This window comes from Macadamia integrifolia, chromosome 8, assembly GCF_013358625.1.
Source record: "Macadamia integrifolia cultivar HAES 741 chromosome 8, SCU_Mint_v3, whole genome shotgun sequence".
In the NCBI taxonomy this organism is placed as follows: domain Eukaryota; kingdom Viridiplantae; phylum Streptophyta; class Magnoliopsida; order Proteales; family Proteaceae; genus Macadamia; species Macadamia integrifolia.
This window is the reverse complement of record NC_056564.1, coordinates 4,261,093-4,283,798: the sequence shown is the minus strand read 5'-3', so window position 1 is coordinate 4,283,798 and position 22,706 is coordinate 4,261,093. Positions and strand designations below refer to the sequence as shown.

At 37.8% G+C, this 22,706-nt stretch overlaps 2 protein-coding genes across 4 annotated transcripts; one reads left to right on the top strand and one right to left on the bottom strand.

Annotated features, from left to right (window-relative positions):
* Nucleotides 1–918: 918 nt before the first annotated feature.
* Nucleotides 919–7,039, bottom strand: LOC122085902 (cation/H(+) antiporter 20-like). The gene is made up of 3 exons (XM_042654512.1): nt 6,809–7,039; nt 5,704–6,723; nt 919–2,697 (listed from the first exon to the last, which is right to left on the bottom strand). The coding sequence occupies exons 1-3, from the start codon at nt 6,986–6,988 to the stop codon at nt 1,351–1,353; spliced, it is 2,547 nt and encodes an 848-aa protein (XP_042510446.1). The 5' UTR covers nt 6,989–7,039; the 3' UTR covers nt 919–1,350.
* Nucleotides 7,040–19,187: 12,148 nt separating this feature from the next.
* Nucleotides 19,188–21,398, top strand: LOC122087395 (E3 ubiquitin-protein ligase BAH1-like). 3 transcript variants are annotated; one of them, XR_006142750.1, is made up of 6 exons: nt 19,188–19,336; nt 19,535–19,578; nt 19,661–19,751; nt 20,406–20,543; nt 20,720–20,778; nt 21,029–21,398. XR_006142750.1 is itself a non-coding variant. In XM_042656508.1 (4 exons), exons 1-4 carry the CDS (start codon nt 19,808–19,810, stop codon nt 21,132–21,134), a joined length of 387 nt encoding a protein of 128 aa, XP_042512442.1. In that variant the 5' UTR covers nt 19,793–19,807; the 3' UTR covers nt 21,135–21,398. The 3 variants fall into 3 exon arrangements, 1 of the variants encoding a protein (XP_042512442.1); XR_006142751.1 differs by having other exon boundaries at nt 19,195–19,336; nt 19,503–19,578; XM_042656508.1 differs by lacking the exons at nt 19,188–19,336; nt 19,535–19,578; nt 19,661–19,751 and adding an exon at nt 19,793–19,891.
* Nucleotides 21,399–22,706: the final 1,308 nt, after the last annotated feature.

The following is a 22,706-nucleotide window of genomic DNA, read 5'->3' as shown; positions in this document are numbered from 1 at the left end:
TAGCCATTAGAGATTTATATTTTAGAAGCAAAATTGGTTCGAACCGATTATTCAATTAAAACCAATAGGAACTGATTTGGTACCCATTTTGAGGGTTTATATATGGGTGTTCAGATTTTTCACTCAGTATTCACTCTTATGCCATCGAGTCCTAGGGTTTTGGAGCCTGAGAACCCCAAAATGGTGAATTGGTTAAACGGAATAATTTTGTTGCTGACCCCAAAAAGGTGAATTGGAAAAAAAGTGAAACCAATTAGAACCCCTCTCAGTTATGAACCATCACAGTTGACTTGTCCAATCGAATTGGAATTCATGGAAACCGAACAAACCCACTTATAACATTCTAATTTCAATGGATAGTGAAGGTTGGGAGTGATCTCATATGATCTGATGTGAATCTTTTCAAGCTTTCATCCACTTTTTTTCTTACATGAATAGACAAGGGCAGTATTGCGATTTGACGGCGCCTGCAGAGTTGCAGACCCAGGGAAATTGAGAGGTTCATAGCATGGCATAGCATATCAGTAGTTCATGACCTCTTCTTTTTATCATTGTCTTGTATGATACAAACGGATGTGCGAGCTTTGGCTAATGACTAAGTTAAAAGAGTTGAAATGTGAAAGCTAATTGGACTTCAGCACCAAGACCTCAACGGCTGTAGTGTAATGCTTTTTGATAATGATCGAGGAAGTAGAAAGAAACTCAAGTGACCTGAAAAGGTCGACTCATATCATAGTGGTATGAAATACTTTTTATAGTGCCATGAACACTAATCTAAACTAACCTAGCGGTGGTAACTTTGACTCGGAGAGTCAGTGTCAGGGAGATATTTAGGTGAGTGGCTGTGTTGTGGCCATTGCCCCTCACTAACTTCCAATAAGCTCGCTTAAGATAGGATAGAGGAGCCAATTTAAAAGAAAAAAAAAAAAAACTTTCATCGAGTCTCAATTCAAGAGGAGCCAATTTAAAAGAAAAAAAAAACTTTCATCGAGTCTCAATTCAAATAATTCCTCTATGAAATCAAAGAACCAATGGAGAACTTCAGAAATCCAAGAGACCTAAATCCCAAATGCACATTCCTAACTGAATCCATTAACAAATTTACAGGCATAAATAGCTCCAATTCACCCCTCCCCTCTCCACCCCGCCACAGAAAAAAAAAAAAAAAAAAAAAAAAAAAATACAATCATTGCGGTAACTATATGCATTTTTTTAAATCTTTAAAGAGTTCCTCATTACCCATCGTCTTCATTATTTTCGTGTCCATCAAAAGTATGGTATGGTATGGTATTGGTATGGGGAAGGAAAAAGCAATTCCTCCCTTGTGATTTCTTTCTCTGCAATTCCACTTCATACTGAAACCGTATCGGTGGTGATGCGGGTGCCTATAGGAGTGACAGTAGCAGTAGGGAAAGCATCGGTGCCGTCGATGATCTTGCTAGCAGGGACTTCGTTACCGTGCATCAAATCGTGTTGCTGTATCACCACCACCGAACTCACAACCCCATGGCTAGACGACGCCAACACATCGCCGATGGGTCCCAACTCCGGGTGGACCGCCGATCGATCCGCCAGTTCCGCCACCATCGTTGACGGGAATCGACCTTTCCCCACCACAACTACTTCGTACTCTCCGCTCCTTCCGATGGCTACCACACCTTCCACGATGTTCTCCTTCGCCACCCTCTCCGTATACTCCGCCATCCCTTCCCACCTCCTCCGGAATTCCGCCACCGCCACTTCATCCAACTCCTTCTCCCTCTCCCGATCCATGACGGCGGTGGAGAAGGTGTAATTATTCTCCGAAGACTTCTCCGGCGTCGGACGCAGCATGATTCCGGTGGGCGCCGCTCCTTGGTCCTCCAAGAACCGTACGACGGAGACTTTAATCTCGGGATGCTCCGCCATCCTTCCCCCCAACTCCAAAGCCTCGCGGTCGTCGGGCCCACCGAAGAAAACGACACAGACTCTCTTTGCCACGGTGGTACTGGTGGACGGAGTGATCCTCTTGGACCCACCGAAACCGCCCAGGTGACGGTTCACCAGAACTGCCACGGAGCACGGTGAGTCCTTAAGGATCCTCTGGTTCACAACCCTCCAGCTGTGACCCACGTTCTCCAGCCCACCCGACCCGGACCCAGACCCGTCTCCACCGCCCTGCTTATGGAAGGGCAGGATGATCATGCTCACCTGCTTCTTCTCCGCCACTTGGCAAACATCCTCGTGCATAGTGTGTAGGGCCGAGATGGCAGTCATGGTCCGAACCTTGACTCGGCCGAGTTGGCCGTAAGCCTCGAAGGCTACGGTTACGCCGTCGTGGGAGTCTCCCCTGCGTAGACGGTCGATGAAAGGGAGGCCGTTCCTACGAGCGCGTTGGGCCATGATGATGGAGGAGGTTCGCTCAGTAAGTTCCACCAGGTGCATGATGTAAAGCTTAAGAGGGGATTTCTTGTTTCCACGAATGGACTCGATGAGGTTGATGAGTGAGGGTACGTTTCCAGGGCCGTGTACACAGGCCAGGATGCGTAGCTTGTCTTTGGCTTTGGCTTTGGATGGGGACTCACGCTGGAGCTTGCGTTGGGCAGGGAGGCCTGGGCGGCGCGCAGGCTTGTAGAGCATCATAACCGTTGGAGTGGTGATGAATGTGGTGAAGAGTGCCATCAGTACCAAGATGGCAAATATCTCATCGTTCAGTACCTGCATGTGATGCGGAAAATGAAAGAGATTAAAAGAAATTAAGGTACACCGACCAATGACCAAGCAGATGAAAGAATCTTTATTCATTTATATATATTTTTTTGTTTGTAGGAATCTATATTTATTTAGGCAATTATTAAGCATACCCAGATGCTGGTGTTTTCACAAGTGTCCGTGCTTATGCTTTTAAAACCTTTAGTTGTAGAGGCAGTTTACCTTCATCCATGGTGAAGGAGGAAATTCTTTCATCTATGGAGTTAGGGCATTGGTATGGTCAACAAGAATAATTTGGGATATTATCAAATTCGTATAATAAAAGAGTATAATAATGACTCTAGATGAGTATACTTTTCCTTCACCTAAAACTTTTTCCTTTAGATACACACACACACATATATATATATATATAGGTTTCACGTGGAGCCATGCATGATGCATGGTTGTACTTGAAACCTTTTGATGGAAAAAAATTTCTTAAAATATCAAACACACCCACCCACCCCCCCCCCTCCAAATTTACAAAAGCTGTCATACTAAATTATTAATTGGTAAATATATATATATATATAGAGAATTTTACTTTTTGATCTTTTTAGTATAATCCGCTTCTCCCCTGTGTGGGTAAAATCATTTCATTTTTACTCATGTACTCAAAAAACAAAGATGATGATGATGATGATGATGATGATGATGATATGATGATGATATAATAATTTTCAAAACATTTCATCATCCACCAGTCGTGTAAAATTTTAAGAATTTTTTTTTTTTGTCAAGTTTTCATCCACCCATGGTTGAAAAGGAAATTCCTAATTTCAATTTTTCATTATTTGTCAATACTAATCTTCTAATGAAGCTTTTCTTAGTAATTTCATTTTTTTCTCCCTCAGACCTCATAGAAAAAGAATGCTAACAATTTTAAAATGGCAGTAAGTAATCTTAATCTGAAAAAGAAAACAAATTTGGTCAAGAATAGTTAGCCCCACACGCATATAAAACAACAGTTCTAAATATATTGTTAAGGTAAGCAGCGGGCAGCCACAGCTTTCATGTGAACTCAAAGAAAAAATTGGCATGTGATTGGTCCCTAGGTGATGGGTATATGCATATATTCTATATAAATAAGGTTTTAGTTCCTGTTATCAATCACCATCATATCAATTAAAATAATTATATCAATCTAAATCAAGTCGACTCTAATAAAAAAACACGTTTTGACCATGTCGATTGATACTTAAATCTGCGCATTTAAAGTGTTGAACCAATTAGAATGGCTGAGTACTAATTCAGGAATATGAAAAACCTCCATCACATATCATAAATATCTTAATGGGGTTTTAGAGAAGAGAGAAAGAGGAGTGGGCCTTTTTTTTCTTCTTCTGTGAGAAGACATAAAAAAATAACTCAGGAACAGCATGTGTATCTCTACATAATATATCTCTATCGAAAAAAAAAATCTCTACATAACATATAGAAGTTGTTGAATCGATAAGGTCATTATGAAATTATAAACCTTAGAATTTATAATTTAACCAATGGGATACACTACGTGTCCGTACTTGAAAGAAAGATGGAATCTTTTAGTGTCACGAAAAAAAAAAGATATCTTAGAGTTGGAGTCTCTTTCCTTGCTCATTTTGAATTTGGTTCGGAGGTCCATAGACTGGCTAAGGATGAGACAAGAAAGAAAAAGCGAAAGAAAAAGATTAGTGAAGACGAAAAATAGAAGCTGAAGGGTACAGAGGAAGGCGTGGATCCATAGACCATGAAACTCTGCAATTCGGCAAAGTCAAGGAAACACTTATGTTAAGAGTTTTTGAATTTCGTCCAAGGGTAAAAGAGGAACAAAATAAGCAAATCCTGCGGTTTCAGGGAAGGTCTTTGTTAAAATCTACCCGACAGGTCGCTATAGTGGTTACTGACAATAGGAATTATTAACCATATGAACATGACCTAACTTTTCTCCTCTTGTCCAATCAATGGTGCGTCACTTGATGGGTAGACGAGGAAAGCTCCATTAAAACCTTATAGCTGTACTGTACTAAATAAAGATCATCAGAGGAGAGAGAGAGAGAGAGAGAGATAGCTCAACCATTGCCGTTCTAGTACCAGTAGACAACTAGTGCTAGTATCATGATTTTGTGAAGAACACTAAATCCTAACTAATTAATGAACGATATCTTGACGATTGATCACCAAAACAAATCAAAAACACTGTTGACGGAAATAATAATCACACATTGAATGTGAGTCACCGGATGTAAAAACTTATCATATACTAATTTTTAAGAGAAAAAGGTTTATGTGAATTCCGGATCAAATACTTGTACAAAAGTTTTTGATAATCGATTCATATATGGAATCCACACAATCTCTCTCCTTATACAATAAGCTTTCATATCGAGCGGATTCCAGGTATGGATCATGAGAATCGTTATCAAGGATCCCATCCAAACTCGTTTCCATTAGAGAGTGTGGTCTACGTCCAAACAACATGGGGGATAAAATGACCCCCCACCCCCTTCTCATAGAATGGAAAACGCCAGCTCTATAGATGCTTTCTTGTGTGTTCTTGTTGGCCCTTTCTTGCACACACTTCCCCTAATTTTTAAGAATGAATTCTATGTGAAAATGTATTGAGCATCGAGTGGTTGGAAGCACCTTAGAACACGTGTCCAGATGCTCCTAACTGTTCAATGCTCACTGCATAGACTGTGAACTCATGAATTCGGATTTGACTCCTCTCCTTGGTGTTATCAACCAGGTCTAGATAGCTATAAGTGACACATGGCGAGATAATGATCCAACAGTTTGAAAAAAGAACATAAAACGAAACGCTAAAAACCATTGGATCATCGCCTCACCACATAGTGCCCGTTCATAGATTCTAAAAATAGGAGGTGGATCCCATAAATTTTACCCAAGTTACTTTTTTTTTTTTTTTTTGGTACGCGTAAAATTAGATGCCAAAATCTGCAAAAAAAGGAAGGAAATTAACTGACTTACCTTCTTTTCTTTCCCAATGTTGAGAACAATGAGCTCCACTAAGCCCTTAGTATTCATCAGCACCCCAAGCGTCAACGACTCTCTCGCAGGTATCTTACTTAACATGGCAGCCACGAAGGTTCCAAGTATCTTCCCAACACAAGCGGTCGTAATGACGAGCACCAACAACCCCCACGCCTCCGCACCGTGTATCTTCGTCACGTCCGTCTTGAGTCCACTGGACGCGAAGTAAAGAGGCAGTAAAAGCCCAGACACGAAATCCTCTATCCTCTCGATAAGCTTCCTCGCAAACTCTCCCTCTTTAGGTATCGTCAGGCCGAACACGAACGCCCCAAATATCGAATGTATCCCTATAAAGTCCGTCATGAAACCCGACACCAAAACGCCTCCCAATGTTAACGCTATGTAACCTTCGTTCACCTCTTCTTGCGAACACCGCTGGCCAATCCACGTCATCACCGGCTGGATCACCGCCAACATAAACACCACAAAAGCCACCCCTGACAATAACACCCACACACACAATATTGGACTCTTGTGGCCCCCACCATTACCGTTCCCCGCTAGAGCCACGGCCAGAGCTAAAAGAACCCAAGCCACCAAGTCATTAAACGCCGCTGCAGCCATGGCAGTTTCGCCCATTTGAGTAGTGAGCAGTTTAAGCTCGGCCAAAATGCGCGCTAGGACAGGGAAAGCCGTGATTGATAGAGAAACTCCCATGAATACAAGGAATTGAATGTAACCGGCTTGTTTCGCTCCTTCCACGGTTGAGCGAAGAACAAAAGCAACCCCAACGCCGCATGTGAAAGGTAGGGAGATTCCGGCGGCGGCGATTGCGAAAGCTTTTCTACCGCTTCGTCTTATAGAATTCAGATCAAGCTCGAGACCGACTAGGAATAGAAAGAATAAGAGTCCGATGCTTGCGACGGATTCAAGTATGGGAGTACTCCATGATGGGAAGATTTTGTGTAAAAAAGTTTTGTTCCGGCCAAGAGCCGATGGTCCAAGTAGAATTCCACCCTGCAACAATTAAAAAAAAAAAAAAAGAAATTAGAGCTACATATAACGAAGGAGAGATCAAGATAGAGAGATGATGGAAACTTACGACAATCTCTGCAATGACGTTGGGTTGCCGGAGAGGTTTAAGGAGGAAGGCCAGGGAACGGCCGACGACGAGGACTAGAGTGATCTGGATGATGAGGAGAGGGAAGGCGTAGTCCAAGGGATTATCTCCTTGCCAAATTCCATTGGATGAGGTCTTGACAGAAGTTAGATTGAAGGTCATAGTTCAGTCGTCTTCTCCTGAAGAAGAAGAGGAGAAGAAGGGAGGAGGAGGAGGAGGAGGAAGGTGAACGAAGAAGGGAACAATGCACGTGTTTTTTAAATAGGGGTGTGGAAGGGTATTACTGTCATTTAAAAAAATAAAGTTAGATTTAAGGGGTTTAGGGTATGGATGGGCTAGAGAGTGGTATTGGCCCACTGGCCCATTTGCATTGTGGGGGCGACACTGGCATAGTATTGGTTTTGGATTTAGCTTGGGTCAACGTATCCGTGTGGCTTCCCTTCTGCCCGCAATCTGCATCTTTGAGTCAAAGTGAATAAGGTTATCACTTAAAGAAGGGGAGGGGGACTATATGAGAGCGTGAGACACGTCTCTGGTATCTATTTATCAGTTAAAGAAAGGGAATAATTTATTAATAAAACAAAAGAGTCAAAGTTTTTCGTCAGCAGCCCCAAAGAACACGGTGTATCGGACAGTCGCCGCGGAGATGCAGCACGCGTGACTTGACGTCTTTTACGCCACGTTAATGGATACAGATAAGGTTATCACACGGTAGACTGAACACCCAAGTAAGAGGGTGCTATCCGCTTGTGGTCACTCCGTTAATGTGTAAACCAATAGGAGATCATGTAGAGGTATTTTAACAAATTGTGTGGAGGAAGAGACAACATAGTCTCGCCTGCATGTGTTTAGTTTCTTTTTCTCTTAGGTTGCTTTTGGTTGCAAGAGAAATGGGAAGGGAAGTGAAGCGATTTTTTTTCCTTTTTGAATCGTTTGGTTGCAACAGAAATGAAGTGAAGTGAAATTAATTTACCAGGTAGCTCAAACCCAAAGTCTTTTGGTTAAAACAAATCTAATTGAGTAGCATGAAAGAGAGAGAGATCCTTGAGAATCATGAGAAGGGTGAGAATTGCGAGAGTGGGAGAGAGATCGCGAGAATAGGGTATTTTTTATTTCTTCCTATTTTGGTGGGGAAATAAAAAGATAAATTTTAATGGTTAAGTAAAATTTTTTTTCACATGTAAAATATATTTTTCTTGCAATCAAACATCTAAATTTATTTTTTTTGAGAAAAAAATTTCACTTTATATACAAATTTGCATTCCCCTTACAAGCAAACAAAGCCTTATATGTATGTTTATGTAGTAAATTGAAATCAACTTAAACCAACCGATGTCAAATTGAAGCTGAAATCATAGAGATAAAAAATGGAAACTGAACCTTCCCTTATTGGTTTCATTTTGAATTCACACATTGAGATCAACAAACAAATTAGCCAACCAACTGACACCCTAACTGCGGGCTAGATACTGCCTCATAATTTGTGGGGTCGACATGATCAGGAAACATTATTGGAGAGAGAGAGAGAAGGGGATCCATTTAGTCAGTGTGAACTCTAGAAATCCAATCCGAGTCAGTGAATTCAATCCGGCTGGAACTAAAATTGGATTCAGTCACCCAATTTGATCAAAATGGACTGTCTAATTCCGATTTCTCGAACTATTACACTACCTTACACATGCGGTGTGTACATATTTAGATAAATCAAAGGCCACCGAAGTTCGGACGTATTGCAGACATCCAGGACCCACCCCCAAAAAAATCCTCTGCCGCCGCAGTGCGGTGGAACGGCAAAGATTCAATAGTCAGCATGGTATCGGGGTGTGTGCTGATATCTTCTCGATCGTCCGATGCTTGCCGCATGACAGCACCCACAGCAGAGGATAATTGCCCAACCCACCCTATCAACTTGGGTGTATGGTGGGACCACTCTACCGTGAAGATCACGACCCTTACTTTCCATAGGGCTTCCATGATTGCTTTCCAATTTGAAGCAGAGCCACGAGGTTGTTGAAAAGCACATGGATAAGTGGGATTACACTATGATATCTATTTCCTAGTTCATCTATTGTAAGTTCTCTTTTATTTCCTAGAATGCGTGTAACACGATCTGGTCACCTTCAACCCTGTAATTGAGAGAGTCTTGTAATCATTCTCTTCAACGCGTTTCACATGTGCTAATGGATAATAAACCTACAAGCCACATAAAATCACTTTATTTTATATTTTCTTTTTATTTGAAAAGTAAAATAAATTTTGGAAATGGGTTTTCTCTGATGTCAGAGTACTAATTCTCGTGATCCAAAGGTCCCCAAAAAGAATCTTACAATGGTAACGATTCAGATTTATGAGTGAACAATGAATTGTGAGGAGAAATGCAAAAGGGCTTCGCACATTGTAATACTATTTTCGGAAACTGTTACATAAAATTTATGTTTACTAAATATAATTAAAGTTTTAGGTATGTTTTATCATCACAAATATTGATGAGTCGGTAAAAAAAGACATGCAGAAACTAGGGTTGAATCCTAGTATGACATCAAACAGAGTTGTTTGGACGACAAAGATCTATGATGTTGATTGCATTTAAGTGCGATGTCTTGGAGATGTCGTGTTGCTATGTTTCTTTTCTTTTTCTTTTTCTTTTCCCTTTTTCTTTCCTTTGCTTTTTATCTCGTCCAATCATGAATCTAAAACCCCATTAAATTGGAAAAAAACTTTTGTTGTGATTTTTGTTGATGTTGTTATTGTTGTACAATCAAGATTACAAAATTTATTATTTTTTATTCAAAAGTAATTTTACTTTATTTTACTTGCAACCAAATGGAGGAGAATAAGAATTATTTGTTTTACAGGCAAGTAGTCTGTATTAAAAAGAAGAAAAAAGAGAAATAATTTACAGAAAAAGTGGCAGCTCTAAAATCTCCTATTAGACAAGGCTAAAATAAAGCTTGGACCTCACAACACCCATAGGGTACAGCCTCCCATCAATAAATGGAACCTAACAACAAGATAGAGTTTCAAGGAAGAAATCTTTACATTCTAAAATAAACTTCATGATCCTATCACCTCTTACAAGGCGTAGAAAATTTCTATCTTCATCTAGAAATGAACAAAAGTAGCTTCAAAACCTAATCCCTTACTTTCCCTTTTTTCCATGAATGATCTAATAATACGTGGATCCTTTGGCAATCACGATTCTTATGAGATATTATAATCTGGTAGAGAAAACCTCAATAGTGGTCAATTGAAGCCTAAGAGGGATGAATGGTAAGGACACTAAATTAATTAATATAAATAAGCATTAAAAGTAAAAAAACATATCCAAATCGATTTATATTAATCAAGAAAATGAAACATTTAAAAATGAGGAGTGTTTGTTCAATGCACGTTTAAGACGGATGAGTCAAAACCCACATCCAAGAGGAATTTTATAAACCAAGAGAATGGAACACTAAAATGTAAGAAGGTTTGTTTAAAGTTAATTCAAGATGAATTAGTCTAATAAAACATATCAAAAATGAAAATGATTCCAAGTTGTTTATTAGTTTCTTCTCAGGTTTGCCTCGTGACATGAGCCAATTTAAAATATTTCACTATAAGTAGGCAATCATTGCTTTAAGTGAAAGTTGAATTGTTCTCATTCAACCCCGGTATGACTCGGTCTATACTATTGTGGGGTCAGTATGGGCCTGCGGGACTAGTCAGGCTAAAGGACTGGATACCCGTTGTAAGCAAAAAAAAAAAAAAAAAACCCATAACTACCTAGACGATTGACAAATGCCCAAGTGGTGATCCAACAGTTGTGTTTCTATCGACCAAAACAGAGGTATTGCACTCAAAACTATTGAATCACCACTTAGACACATGTCGATCGCCTAAATAACTATCGGTAAGACCTAGACAATCAATGCTTTGGAGATGATCCAGATCCAAAGTGTGGTCAATTAATTTCGTGAGGTGATTAATTTGTATAACAAAATAAAAAGTCAAAAGGCAAAGCATGATCAAATGATTTTCACTCAGTACCATCTGAATATAACATTTTATATTTAAAAATGTTATATAATAGAAGCATGATCAAATGATTTTTAATTGTCAACCCTGATTAATAAATTAATCAATACCATCTGAATATAACATTTTATATTTAAAAATCCAAAAATTGTAGAGAGATAAACTCCAATCTTGAAGTGTATAGGATAAATACCTTATCAAATTATGTTTATTTTATTAGGAAGAAAATAAATATATACAACAATGAAGTGATCTTCATTTTCTTCAAAAAAAAGGCATGCTCTCATACATGAAACATGATAGACAATGGTAATACATGTGATAGAAAACCTTAAATCCCCCATGGCACAAATTTAAACTTGAAACAAATGTAGAAAGTGAATAAAAGTGAGTTTAAAGTTCATCAAGTCATGAAATACCTCTTCATGATGATGAATATCTAATGGTATTCTTGCGATTATTTTTACTTTTGATTTATTTTTTAATTGTTAAAATTCAAACTTGACCAAGGAATTCTGAATATTGTTTGAATAAGAAACCAAGGGACTATAATGTTTAAGCGTGTAAATAGTTTAAACCTCATGAAGACTTATTGTAAGGGTTGTGCCTTGAAACATCCCTTTCCCACTCCCTCGAAATTAGAAAAAGTTTTTTTCCTTGTAATAGCATCTTGTTGTTCACACTTAAGACCAATATTATAAATAAATGTTCACTTGGACAATTAGGTTATGTTTGATATGTATTTTTAGATTAGATTTTGGGTCTAGAATGCATTCTGAAATTCGAGTCTTCTTTATTTTGAGATTAGAGATCCATATCGATTTGTCAGAAGGGAATTGACTTAATCAAGACTATGATGAATGTTGGCCATGACAGTTGATCTCTTAAATTTTATATATGTTGAGTGCAATGTCTAAGTTCTCGTCTGTACATATTGGATTTATAAACTTTAAAGTTGTGCCTATAATCGACTATTTAGCACTAAGCATAGGGATGATATATGCATATCCACTGTTCAGCTTTCTTCCCTATTATTGTTTATGTTGTTTCTTTCACCAAACAAGAAAAAGGTCTTTGACTCTAAAAAAGTCAACTCCTTCCCTAAAGTTTTCTTAATGTAATATGAAATTTAATGTTACATCCAAAAGATATAGAGACATGCATATGGGGGAAAGGGAAGATGACTTGACCCAAGGGAGTAGCGCAGTTGGTGATCAACGAACTTGATACAAGCCGTAAACTTAGACGTCCTAAGTTCGACTCCCATTAGGCACACCTTGGGCCACTCAAATGGGATGTTTAGTGCTCTTCATTGCTTTAAGTGAAAGTTAAATAATTCTCATTTAATCTTGGTATGACCTGATCCATGCGATTATAAGGTCACTATAAGCCCACAAGACTAGTCAGGCCAAATACCTAGATACTCATCGTTAGCAACAAAAAAAAAAGGAAAGATGAATTTACTACTAAACAAGATCCTAAATTCCTAACTATGATATAGAAAATTTTTTAAGTTGAATGATTGAAGTATCATTTATAATAATCTTAAAATGTTCAAAATAACATCTAACTTACATCATCCATCATCAATTATAACTATAAATTCTTATATATATATATATATATATACATATTTGGCGGTTACAATGTCAACTACCATAAAGTACTTTCCGTGCTAAGAACAAAAAAATAACTACAATTTTTAAGAAGAAACAATTTGTTGTGCCTATCCTCAATCTAGTATCAAATAATAAATAAAATAAAAAAATTAATAAAATAAAAGCTGTTGAATTTGGCCTAATTTTGAGGTTATATTCGGAGAACTTCCACAACCAATAACAGTTAAAAACATGCAATGGAGTTGATAAGAATAACTATACCTAGCACCTACAGAGAGTTGAATAGAATTATTATACATATATAATAGTTGAGAGAAGGATTCCCACGACTCTAGTGTGACGTAATTTCTCTCACTCCATTAATGGTGACGTGGAGAACGATATCATTTATGTGAATGATCAAGATAGAAGAGAGAACAATTAAAAGAGCTCGTGTGAGATGGTGATAATATATTGGCATCGTGTGAATATTTTTCCCATAATAGTTTGAGAGATGATGTTACGATTACCTTCCTCCACTCTCTATCTCTCTCATTGGAGGCGGAGATAAGAGTGTTAATGTGTTCGGTTTCAGTTTAAACGGTTCGATTTGGTTTGATTCACATATATTTTGGTTGAAACCATAACTGTACCATTTGCTAAACGGTTACACTTTCTGAAATTGCAGCCATTTAGTAAACGGTTTCGGTTTCCATGATTTTTAAATGGTTTTGGTTTCCACAGTTTTTAAACGGTTTCGATTTCACAATTTCAAACGGTTTTGGTTTATTCCATATGGTTTCTAAATTATTAGCAATCGGTTTGCTAGTTTATTTACATGTTTCGTAAAATTTGCTTTTGGTGATAAACGATTCAATCTTGAAAATGTGAAATGCAAACCATTATGTTTTATTAAAACAACTAAACAACTAAGCAAAAAAAATATATATTTTTTGATAGAAAATAGTCTCAAGCGCATCTAATAAGTCAGTAAGTAAAACTTACAGCAAGGATTTTCTTCTTTCCCCACCTCTTAGATAATGTGTTATAATATTAAAATATATATATTTAATATGCCATGATATAAGTAAAAATAGCATTTTTATCAGTATACATTCTACTTAGTGCATTTGATTAATTTAATCGGCATTCCAAACGATGAGCAAGTTACCTTTAGAATTACTTGCAGGCTTACATAAGTCAATATTTGAATCAAATGAGATACTAATGATATTTTGCAACCACCTTATTTAATCTTTAAACAGGTTAATCGGATTAGTTTTGATGGTTTAAATGATTCGATTTTCACAGTTTCAATTCGGTTTGAAACCACAGGGTAAATGGCTCGGTTTGATTTTAACCCATTTAGCTAATTGACTCGAAACTTGAAACCATAATCGAACAATTTACTAAATGATTTTACGATTTCAATGTAAACGGCTCTGTTCAATCTAGATAAATGGTTTCGATTTCAAATTCACATTCTTATGCTTAGAGGTCATATTTATCTATAAGGAGTAGGGAGATGGCTTGATCTTTCTTTGTCTCAAACCCTATGCGCCCATAATAATTGTAGAGTAAGGAGTAGCCCCAAGACTATGACCTCTTTGCCCCAAGGAGAGAAAGACGCTAGCGCACCTTCCACTCAGTAAGGAAACTTCCGACCGTAGTTTGATATCTTTTTTTTTTTTTGGTCTTGCTTGGTATAACCACGATTAATCACACTGGCCTGGAACTCAGGCATAGATGTCTGCTAAAACCCCGTACTACCCTATGGGGATATTTTGGGTAATGAAAAAGTTACCCTCATTAATGCCATATTTTTTTTATTATTAATATTATCTCGTGTGGACATAAATGGTGATGACTTATTGTCACCACCCATGTTAACATGAAGAGTTACTTTCTTTTCGTGAAACTATAAGTTTGATGCATATCCTTTAGTGTTATGCTCACATAAGCAATTACCTAAATGTTAGAAAAGGGTATCAGTGTTCGTCTCTCTCCTCCCTTTTTCCTTACAAAAATTTCTAGTGTTCCTTTCACCCTTCAATTGATAGAGCCGTTAACTCCAAGAAAACCGATGACACATCTAACCTCTTCCCCATTATTAATAGATGTAAAAGACTAATAAATCTGAGTAATGCTCATTTGACATGAAGCACATGTCCCACAAGCAACACCTCGGGGCTTTTATTATGGCCGTCCTTAAAATGGAAGTCGCTCTAACACCCGTTGGGCCAATCAATTGTAGATTTGTAATTATCTTAGAATTTTCTCATTATTAAAAAAAAAAAAAAATGGAATTCGGTGTGCTCTCTACCAATAGCAAATAAATCCCACTTCATTGGCACGCCAAGATAAGCTTTTCATGACCGTCTTAGAAAAAATGTCACATCATGTCATATAATCAGAAGATGTGGCTTTTCAATAGTTGGATAGACAATGGACATTCTAAATAGATTACTTGTCAAAATTTATTAAAGGTGGCAATAGGTTTAGTTTCGGTCATTTGGTTCGGTCTCGATTTGAATCTAAATAATGATAAAGTGGATTATAACTGAATCGAGAATTGACTCGATTCTATATTTAGATATTAAAGCCGATTCAATTCAAATTGGTTTGATTTCAATTCTAATTTGGTTATGATATGTAATTTTAATTCGATTTTGTACTTTACTTTTTATTCGATTATGAAAACGATCTCATTTTTAAACCATGAATGTGATGGACCAAATGCCATAATAGACTCAAGTTATGGGCCTTATGACCATTGTTATCTCCAAAATTGTCTTAGTATATAAATAGGTGATAATAAATTGCAATTCTTAGCATATAAATAGGTGATAATAAATTACAAAAAAAACTTACCACCTTAAAAAAAAAAAAAAAAAAAAAAAGCTTGCAAAATAAACTTTTGAATTTTAAAAATTGAATATTGAAAAAATCCCACTTGAGTCTTAACAATATTACTATACCATGTTTTTTTTTTTTTTTTTTCTTTCATTTTTTTGGTTTTAAGACAATTCGGTTTGGTTTCGGTCGACCAAACCAATGGTGGTTCGATCGACCAAACCGATGGTTCTTACACCTCAAACTGAAATCAAACCGAACCAAGGAGTATATTCACATACTCAAACTGAATTTGAACTGAATTTAATTTAGTTCAGTTCGACTCAGTTAATTCGGCTCAATATCGATTCGGTATTCAGTTTCAGTTCCCAATAGACGCCCTTTAGAATTTATACTCATATTCAATCATATATTTTCTCTCAAGCTGAGTCGAGCAAAGGATTCAAATGGCTTAGAGAGGGAATTGAGGAACAAAGGGATGGTAATATAGAAGGGAAGGGAAGAGAGTTATATTGACCATAGAGTGGTGGCTGAAACTTACTATAAAGGCGAAGAAAATCTTTCTCCTTCACTCTATGTGGTTGCATATCTTCTCGTGTATATTCATGCATGCTTATAGTATTTCAATCACTAATGTGCACTCTGTCACGATCTTGGATTTTGAACACTTAATTTTTCACTTAGATGAATTTTGTTGAATCAAAACTTGACATGTAAAAGAGAATGCAATGGCTTAGTTGTCTACCTAATTTGAGCCTTGTCCAACAAATTAAATTGCAATTTTTTTAAGGGACCACTATCATTTAAGGCACCAAAGAAATATTTCTAGAAGTAAAGATGACACGTGTCCCATGTTGAGCGCACTAGTTTTCTCCAAATAACCCTGAATCTCGAAAAAAAAAAAAAAAAAATTCGAGATCTTCTGTAGAGTTGCCTCCTTTCAGTGTTTGGATCTCTATGGTGAATAGAAACGTGGAGGAAACTTTAACATTGATTCCAGAAACTTCATGCTCTCCAACTTCCCAACAACAAGCTAACTCTCATTGTGGTTTTCCTATAGAATCTTATTTTATATATATATATATATATATAAATGTAGCACTTTTGGCGAGGCCAAAAGCCATGGGGCTAGGGTGCAGATCCATCTTGTTGCACTTGTTTCGTAGCTCTCCTCTTATTGGAGAGGCTCTTGTGCTTCAGTTGGCCCTTCAAATTTCATTTCAAGATGGCCTTAGGCATGTGGTGTGCCATTCAAAGTTCAGACTGCATGGTTCCTGTTAGAAACCTAAATGAGATTGGGTTTCATTATCCGGTTGAGATTTCATTCATCATTTCAGATCAAGTCTTACTAACTTGTTTTGAGTCTTGCTTTTTTATTCATGTTAGTAGATCTTTGAATGTTGTTCCCACTCTGTTTTGAAATGGGCAGTTGGTCACCCCCATTGGGGTTTTTGGAAGTCTCCATTTATGGAGGATATTCTAAATCTTGTAATGCAGTTTTCTCCCTGAATCTTCATTTTTCAGAAGAAATTAAGATTTGGTATATGCAGCTATTAAGCTTTAAAGCTTGAAATTTTTTCTTGTATTGCAGACTAGGGTAGGTTGATTCATGTCTTGTAAAGTCCTCACTATTTATACTCATTTGGGCGCTAGTGATAGAATGAAATCTCTTTCTCTTTAGGGTTTTCCTTTTCGTTGTGTTTTGAGGAGTGAATGAGGCAGGAGAGGTGGGAGTAAATCGGGTTTGGGGAAAAGCAGATCGGGTAGGCTAGAGACGGGTTAATGGGGATAATATGAATGAATCACTTAAAGAGTTGTTAGATCTTCTGTTTCCATGTGTAGTACAGATGGATAGAGTTCACAACTTCCCCCATGACATTAGTTTAGCTTAGTGGTGGCTGCTTCTACTTGAATAATCAACATTCAGGGTAGGAGTTTGTGGGATCATACCTTATCGTGGGATCATACCCTATCATATGCATATATATGGTGAGTGTGTGCAGGAGGTGGCCATTGCCCTTATTAACACCCAGTAGATTGGCGATTGACCAGCAGTGCTTGGTAAGATAATCAATTATTCCTCTTGCCATAATAAGTCGTGGGGTCCGCATTGAATTTTTTTCAAATAAATTTTGATATCACCTCTCTCTCTCTTATTGCTGCGAGTTTCATACTACAACATCGTGGGAAACTTCCGTCCTTAATTAACATACTTAATTTTACTTAATTTTCTTTGGTTTTGGAAAAAGTTGAATGATTTATATAGTTTTGGCGCACATGGGATGCTGGGGATACAAACTCAACATTGATGAACATATTTTGACAACAAATCCATCAATGGATGGCAATAAGCTATCCCACATGGCCACACGCCCCTCCCCCAAGAAAACTTCTCAAGACAGAATGAAAAAATGAAAGAAAAGAAGAATGGGATCCTAATGAGGATTGAGGAGAATCCCCAAAGGTCAACTGAATTGAATGCTTTTAGAATTAAAAATGGTGGAGGAACATTAAGAGCAACAGCTGAAGCCTGAAGGTATTCAGTTGTGCCGACTTTTAAGGATTATAATAATGACTTCAAAAAAATTAAAGTCATTACATAGTTTCAGTTGCACTTAAGAGTTGAGTCCAACCTGAGATATCAAATAATAAAATGGAGCAAGAGAATGGGCGGGGAACACCTTGGGTTATTCATACGGGGTGTTTAGTGTTTTTTACTATTTTCAGTAAAAGCTGAATGATTCTTATTCAACCTTAGTATGGTCTGGTCTATGTGATTATGGGATCTATATGAGCACACATGACTAGTCAAGTCGAAGGCCTGGATACTCGTTGTTGCTACCAAAAACCTCGTATGAGTTGATCCTGCACAAGCACAGATGGTAGAGGCCCAGAGCTTTGTCCGGGGTTAGTCCTCCGATGCTCAAGTTAGGGTCGGCCGTACAGTTTTCAGTAAGGGAGTAATGGTGAGGGTATTGATGCTTACCTTCTTCCTTCTTCTCGGGCCCTCTTATATGGTTCCTAGGGTCTAGGGTTTTCTCTTGCCTTCCCCTTGTCCTTCTCGGGTCCACCTTCCTCCCTCTCTGAGTCCCGCTCCAATACGTCCGTCCTTCTTGTAGGGAATATTCCCTTCATGCAAACGTCGTGATAGAGCGTGATAGAGTCTTTGTACTCCTTACCTGATGGGTGACACGTGTCCTGGTGGGCGACACGTGTTCTGGTGGGTGACGCATGTCCTCATCCTACTGAGCCGTATAATTTAGCTGTATCACTCGTGGTTAGAAAAAAAATAAAAGAAAAAGGTGGGGGACTGCAACAACAGCCCGTGGAGACCACACTACTGTGACCCCTCCTTTTTTAAGTTCCAACTGGTAGGCAAACAACCTTAGGAATTGGGAATTGGAATGGTCCAACAATGAATGAAGGGCAAGGAAGGGGACACTTTCAATGCCCCTACATTTTGACTAAAAGCAATCCTATTTTACTACATTTTGACTAATAGCAATCCTATTTTACTTCAAGCACCGCCACAGTTCCTGCTGAATCAGTGGAGAAGATAGCCCTTCTCATTTCTTGGTTTTTTTTTTTTTTGGGGGGGGGGGGGGGTGGGGGAGATGTGGTTAAAAGGGGAGGGGTATTATGGACATTCAACTAATAGAGGGAGTAATAACGGCAAATCATATCATGGGTTTTCCTTCTTTCTCCCACTTGTCCTCAGGTCATTAAGGGGGCGTTTGGTTCGAATTATCCATCGGACCAGATCCCAGGGAATCAGTTTCTCATTAAATTTAAACCGTTTGGTTCATTTTTGTGAAAAGTCGATTCGGAGTCATGGTGGCCAGTAGAATCAGGGATTTCAACTAAAATACATGATTCATCAGGATTAACCTCAATAGGTTAATCCGGAATCGAGTCACGGTTTATTGGGTTGGTATAAAAAACATGGATTCACCTTGACACAAAATCTTCGGTTTCCTGCGATTCTCACGTTGAGACCCGATCGAGGTTCTCCCTGAAACAGAGCGACGGAGGTGAGAAACAGGTAAATCGTCCTCTTCTTCTTCCTCTTCTTACTTGTCTTCGTCTTCTTCAGCTCGTCTTCTTCTTCTTCCTCTTCCTCTTCGTATTCGTCTTCGTCTTCGTCTTCTTCTTCTTCTTATTTTTCTTCTTTCTTCCTTCTCTTTTTCTTCTTCTTTTTTTGTGTTTAGGGTTTTTCACGTTTACCCTCTGTCCATGATAGATGCTCGCATCTGAGAAGATTGCCTAAAACCGACTTGATTGAAGGTGAGATTTCCCCTCTTCTTTGTATTCTTGGCCTACATTTGTGTTTTATTAAAATTATTGAAGTTCGGTTTCTATTTTTCAGGTTGTAAACTTTATATCTAGGGTTTACCCTCTTTCCAAATCAGACGATCGAATCCGAGGTTTGAATCTGCAAAATCGAAGCTTGATTTAAGGTGAGATTTCCATTCTTATGTGATTTTTTCTTCTTCGTATGCGTGTTCTTAAGATTATGGAAATTCGGTTTCCATCACTCTCTTGTGCGATCTTTGATTCAGTGAAGCTCCATATTGATCTTACTTGTTCTGTATGCTTGGTGAGTTTGTCTATTGGGTTTTGTCAGTGAAGTGTGTTGATCAATTGCACCTGAATTCAGTCCCAATAAATGATGATAAACATCGATTGAGAATTTTTTTTTTTTTTAGGAAACTTTCATGTCATGACAATCAACCTGAAGAATTGTTGAAGGATGATAGCCATAATCTTCTGATCAGTATTAGTGTTGTATTACATAATATCTCCTAAATGTTTTACTGTCAGTTTCCTTCTGGGATGTGGTATCAATGTGTCGTATTCTTTTGGACACTGTCACAACTATGAGAACTCCTAATCTTAAAAGGAAAGATATTTTATCTTTTGATCAAATATAGTATCATAATGTATACCCTGGATAAGAACTGTAAACTTGACGTCCCTATGCCTGGCCTCCCATTAAGTTTATAGACAATCTTTTTAGTGTTTTAACTTGGATAATTGTGAGGACCTAAATAAATGTTGTATATCATTTTCATCAAATCTCCTGATTCTTCTGTGGTTTCTATCATTGACAGGACACAGTGTTTGATCCAGTGTCTCTCACATGTGGCCATATCTTCTGCTACATGTGTGCATGCTCTGCAGCATCAGTAAGCATCGTGGATGGCCTAAAGTCTACAGACCATAAAGCAAAATGCCCTCTATGTCGAGAGGTATCTGTTCTATTTATTTTCTTTATTAAATCCTTGTGTGACAGCAATAGAAGCTGTCTTCCTTATCCTTGTGTCAATGCAAGTCAGGAATCACCACTTGGTGGGCCTCATTTTGGATATCTTTCAAATCCTAGTATGTTTGTGTTCAATGAATTAACTTCTGAAATGGATTTCAGGCTAGAGTTTTTGAAGGTTTTGTCTTTTTGGAGGAGCTTAACATTTTATTAAGTCGCAGGTACATATTGATCAAACACTGAATTCTACACTGCATGTCTGGTTACTAATCTGCTTCTGTCATCTCAAGACTTAATCACCTCAAGATGCCTCTGTTAAAAACACTCAAAATATTAAATGTTTAGGCAGCATTACTGAACCAAAACAAGAAATAATGTGCATTGTGGGATGAAATGGTTAAGTTTCATCCCTTTTGCTTTCAACAAGAAATGTAGTCTGACCCATTTCCTCTGTTTTGCATCTTTCAACAGTTGCCATGAATATTGGGAGGAACGGCTTCGGACAGAAAGAAGGGAGAGGATGAAGCAGGCAAAGGAGCACTGGGAATCCCAATGTCGAGCTTTCATTGGAGTCTGATTGAAATTTGAGATGGCAAATACAACCTTAGTTCTGTATTGCAACTGTCTTTCTTAGCATCTCTCAGTCTCCAGGAGGAGTCATGAGCAGAGTTAAGTTCTTAGGATTCATTTGAAAATTTCTGCCTCCTTTCTTCTTCTGCCCTTTTTTTGTCCCTTAATGTAGTTTGTTCATATTTTTTTCTGGATTTTGTCTTTGTATATATAATTCTCCATGTTTGGCTCCGACTCTGATGAAGAAATAAGAAATCTTGGAGATTTGGTCTGTTTTTGTTTCTAGTTCTTTTTTTTTTTTTAATTTTTGAGAGACTAAAAAATTAAACTATGACAGGCAAGTGAGTGCTTAAACTGAACAAATTAAAGCCACCAACCAACAGGACCAAGACAAATTCGAGGAACATTTGTTAGTCTTCCAAGGGTTTAGGTAGATGACAGATCTTGGAACGGTAAGGAGACTCATATACTTTAGGGAATTCGAATTTGCTTAAGATCATACATTTGAGGTAAAATGTATCTTCTTCACTTAGTTTTATGAAGCTAAGAGAAGGATGAAAAACAACAATTTGATTCTCAATTGGCTCCTGCAGTCAGTATTCAGATAGATGATTCTATCTAGCTAGTCTCCAGTACAACACACATGCAGGATAAATGAGGAAGCCCTTCATCCTTACATACAGTGTCATCCTCTTTCTTTTACTTTGAATAGCAAGGCAACACAGGGTACAAAATCATTTATGTTGCATCCCTGGGTGGCAACTGAGATGAATAAATAATTATGTATCATTAAATTTGCATTGAGGAAAGAGAAAAGGGGTAGGGGTTGGGGGGGGGGGGGGGGGGTAGAGGAGTCTGCCTGATAGTACCATTATTTACCTTCAATGGACTAGTAAGAGCTTATGCTACTACAAATTCCTATATTTTCTTAGTTTGAAGATGTTGTAAATGCGAGTCCGACTGCTGGGAGTCTGAAACTGCAAAGCATTAGGAACTTAGCCGATGCCAAGAACTCTCAAATCACAATGGTACAGTCCATAGAAAAACTGGACAGGAAAATTTCTGAAAAGGTTAGTTTGAACTGTATAACAGAAACAACTTTAACTACATCGGCATTGGTTCGACTTCTCCATCCTCGATTTTCTAGCTATCAATGGTCTTAGGCTCTCTTTAGTTTGATTTCTATTTGTATTTATTTGACTTATTTATGTTTTTACAAGTGTTCGGTATAATTTATAGCATTTATTTTTATTTATAATAAATTAGAATAAATCAAAAATCACAAATTACACTCAAGCTATTTGTGATTTGTGGCAAAAATCATTTGGTTTTTGGTTTTGTTTTTTGGATTTTTTTTTTAATCCAACAGAACATGGGTTCAAAGACTCAAGGGTAACCAAACAGTTTACACTCAGAATCAATGGCTAGAATCAAGGTAACCAAACAGTTTTTCACTCAGAATCAAGTGACAGAATCAGGGTAACCAAACAGTTTTTCACTCAGACTCAAATGACAGAATCAAGGGAACCAAACAGTTTTTTTACCAAAAGGTAATTATTCCAAAGAAACTCATTCATAT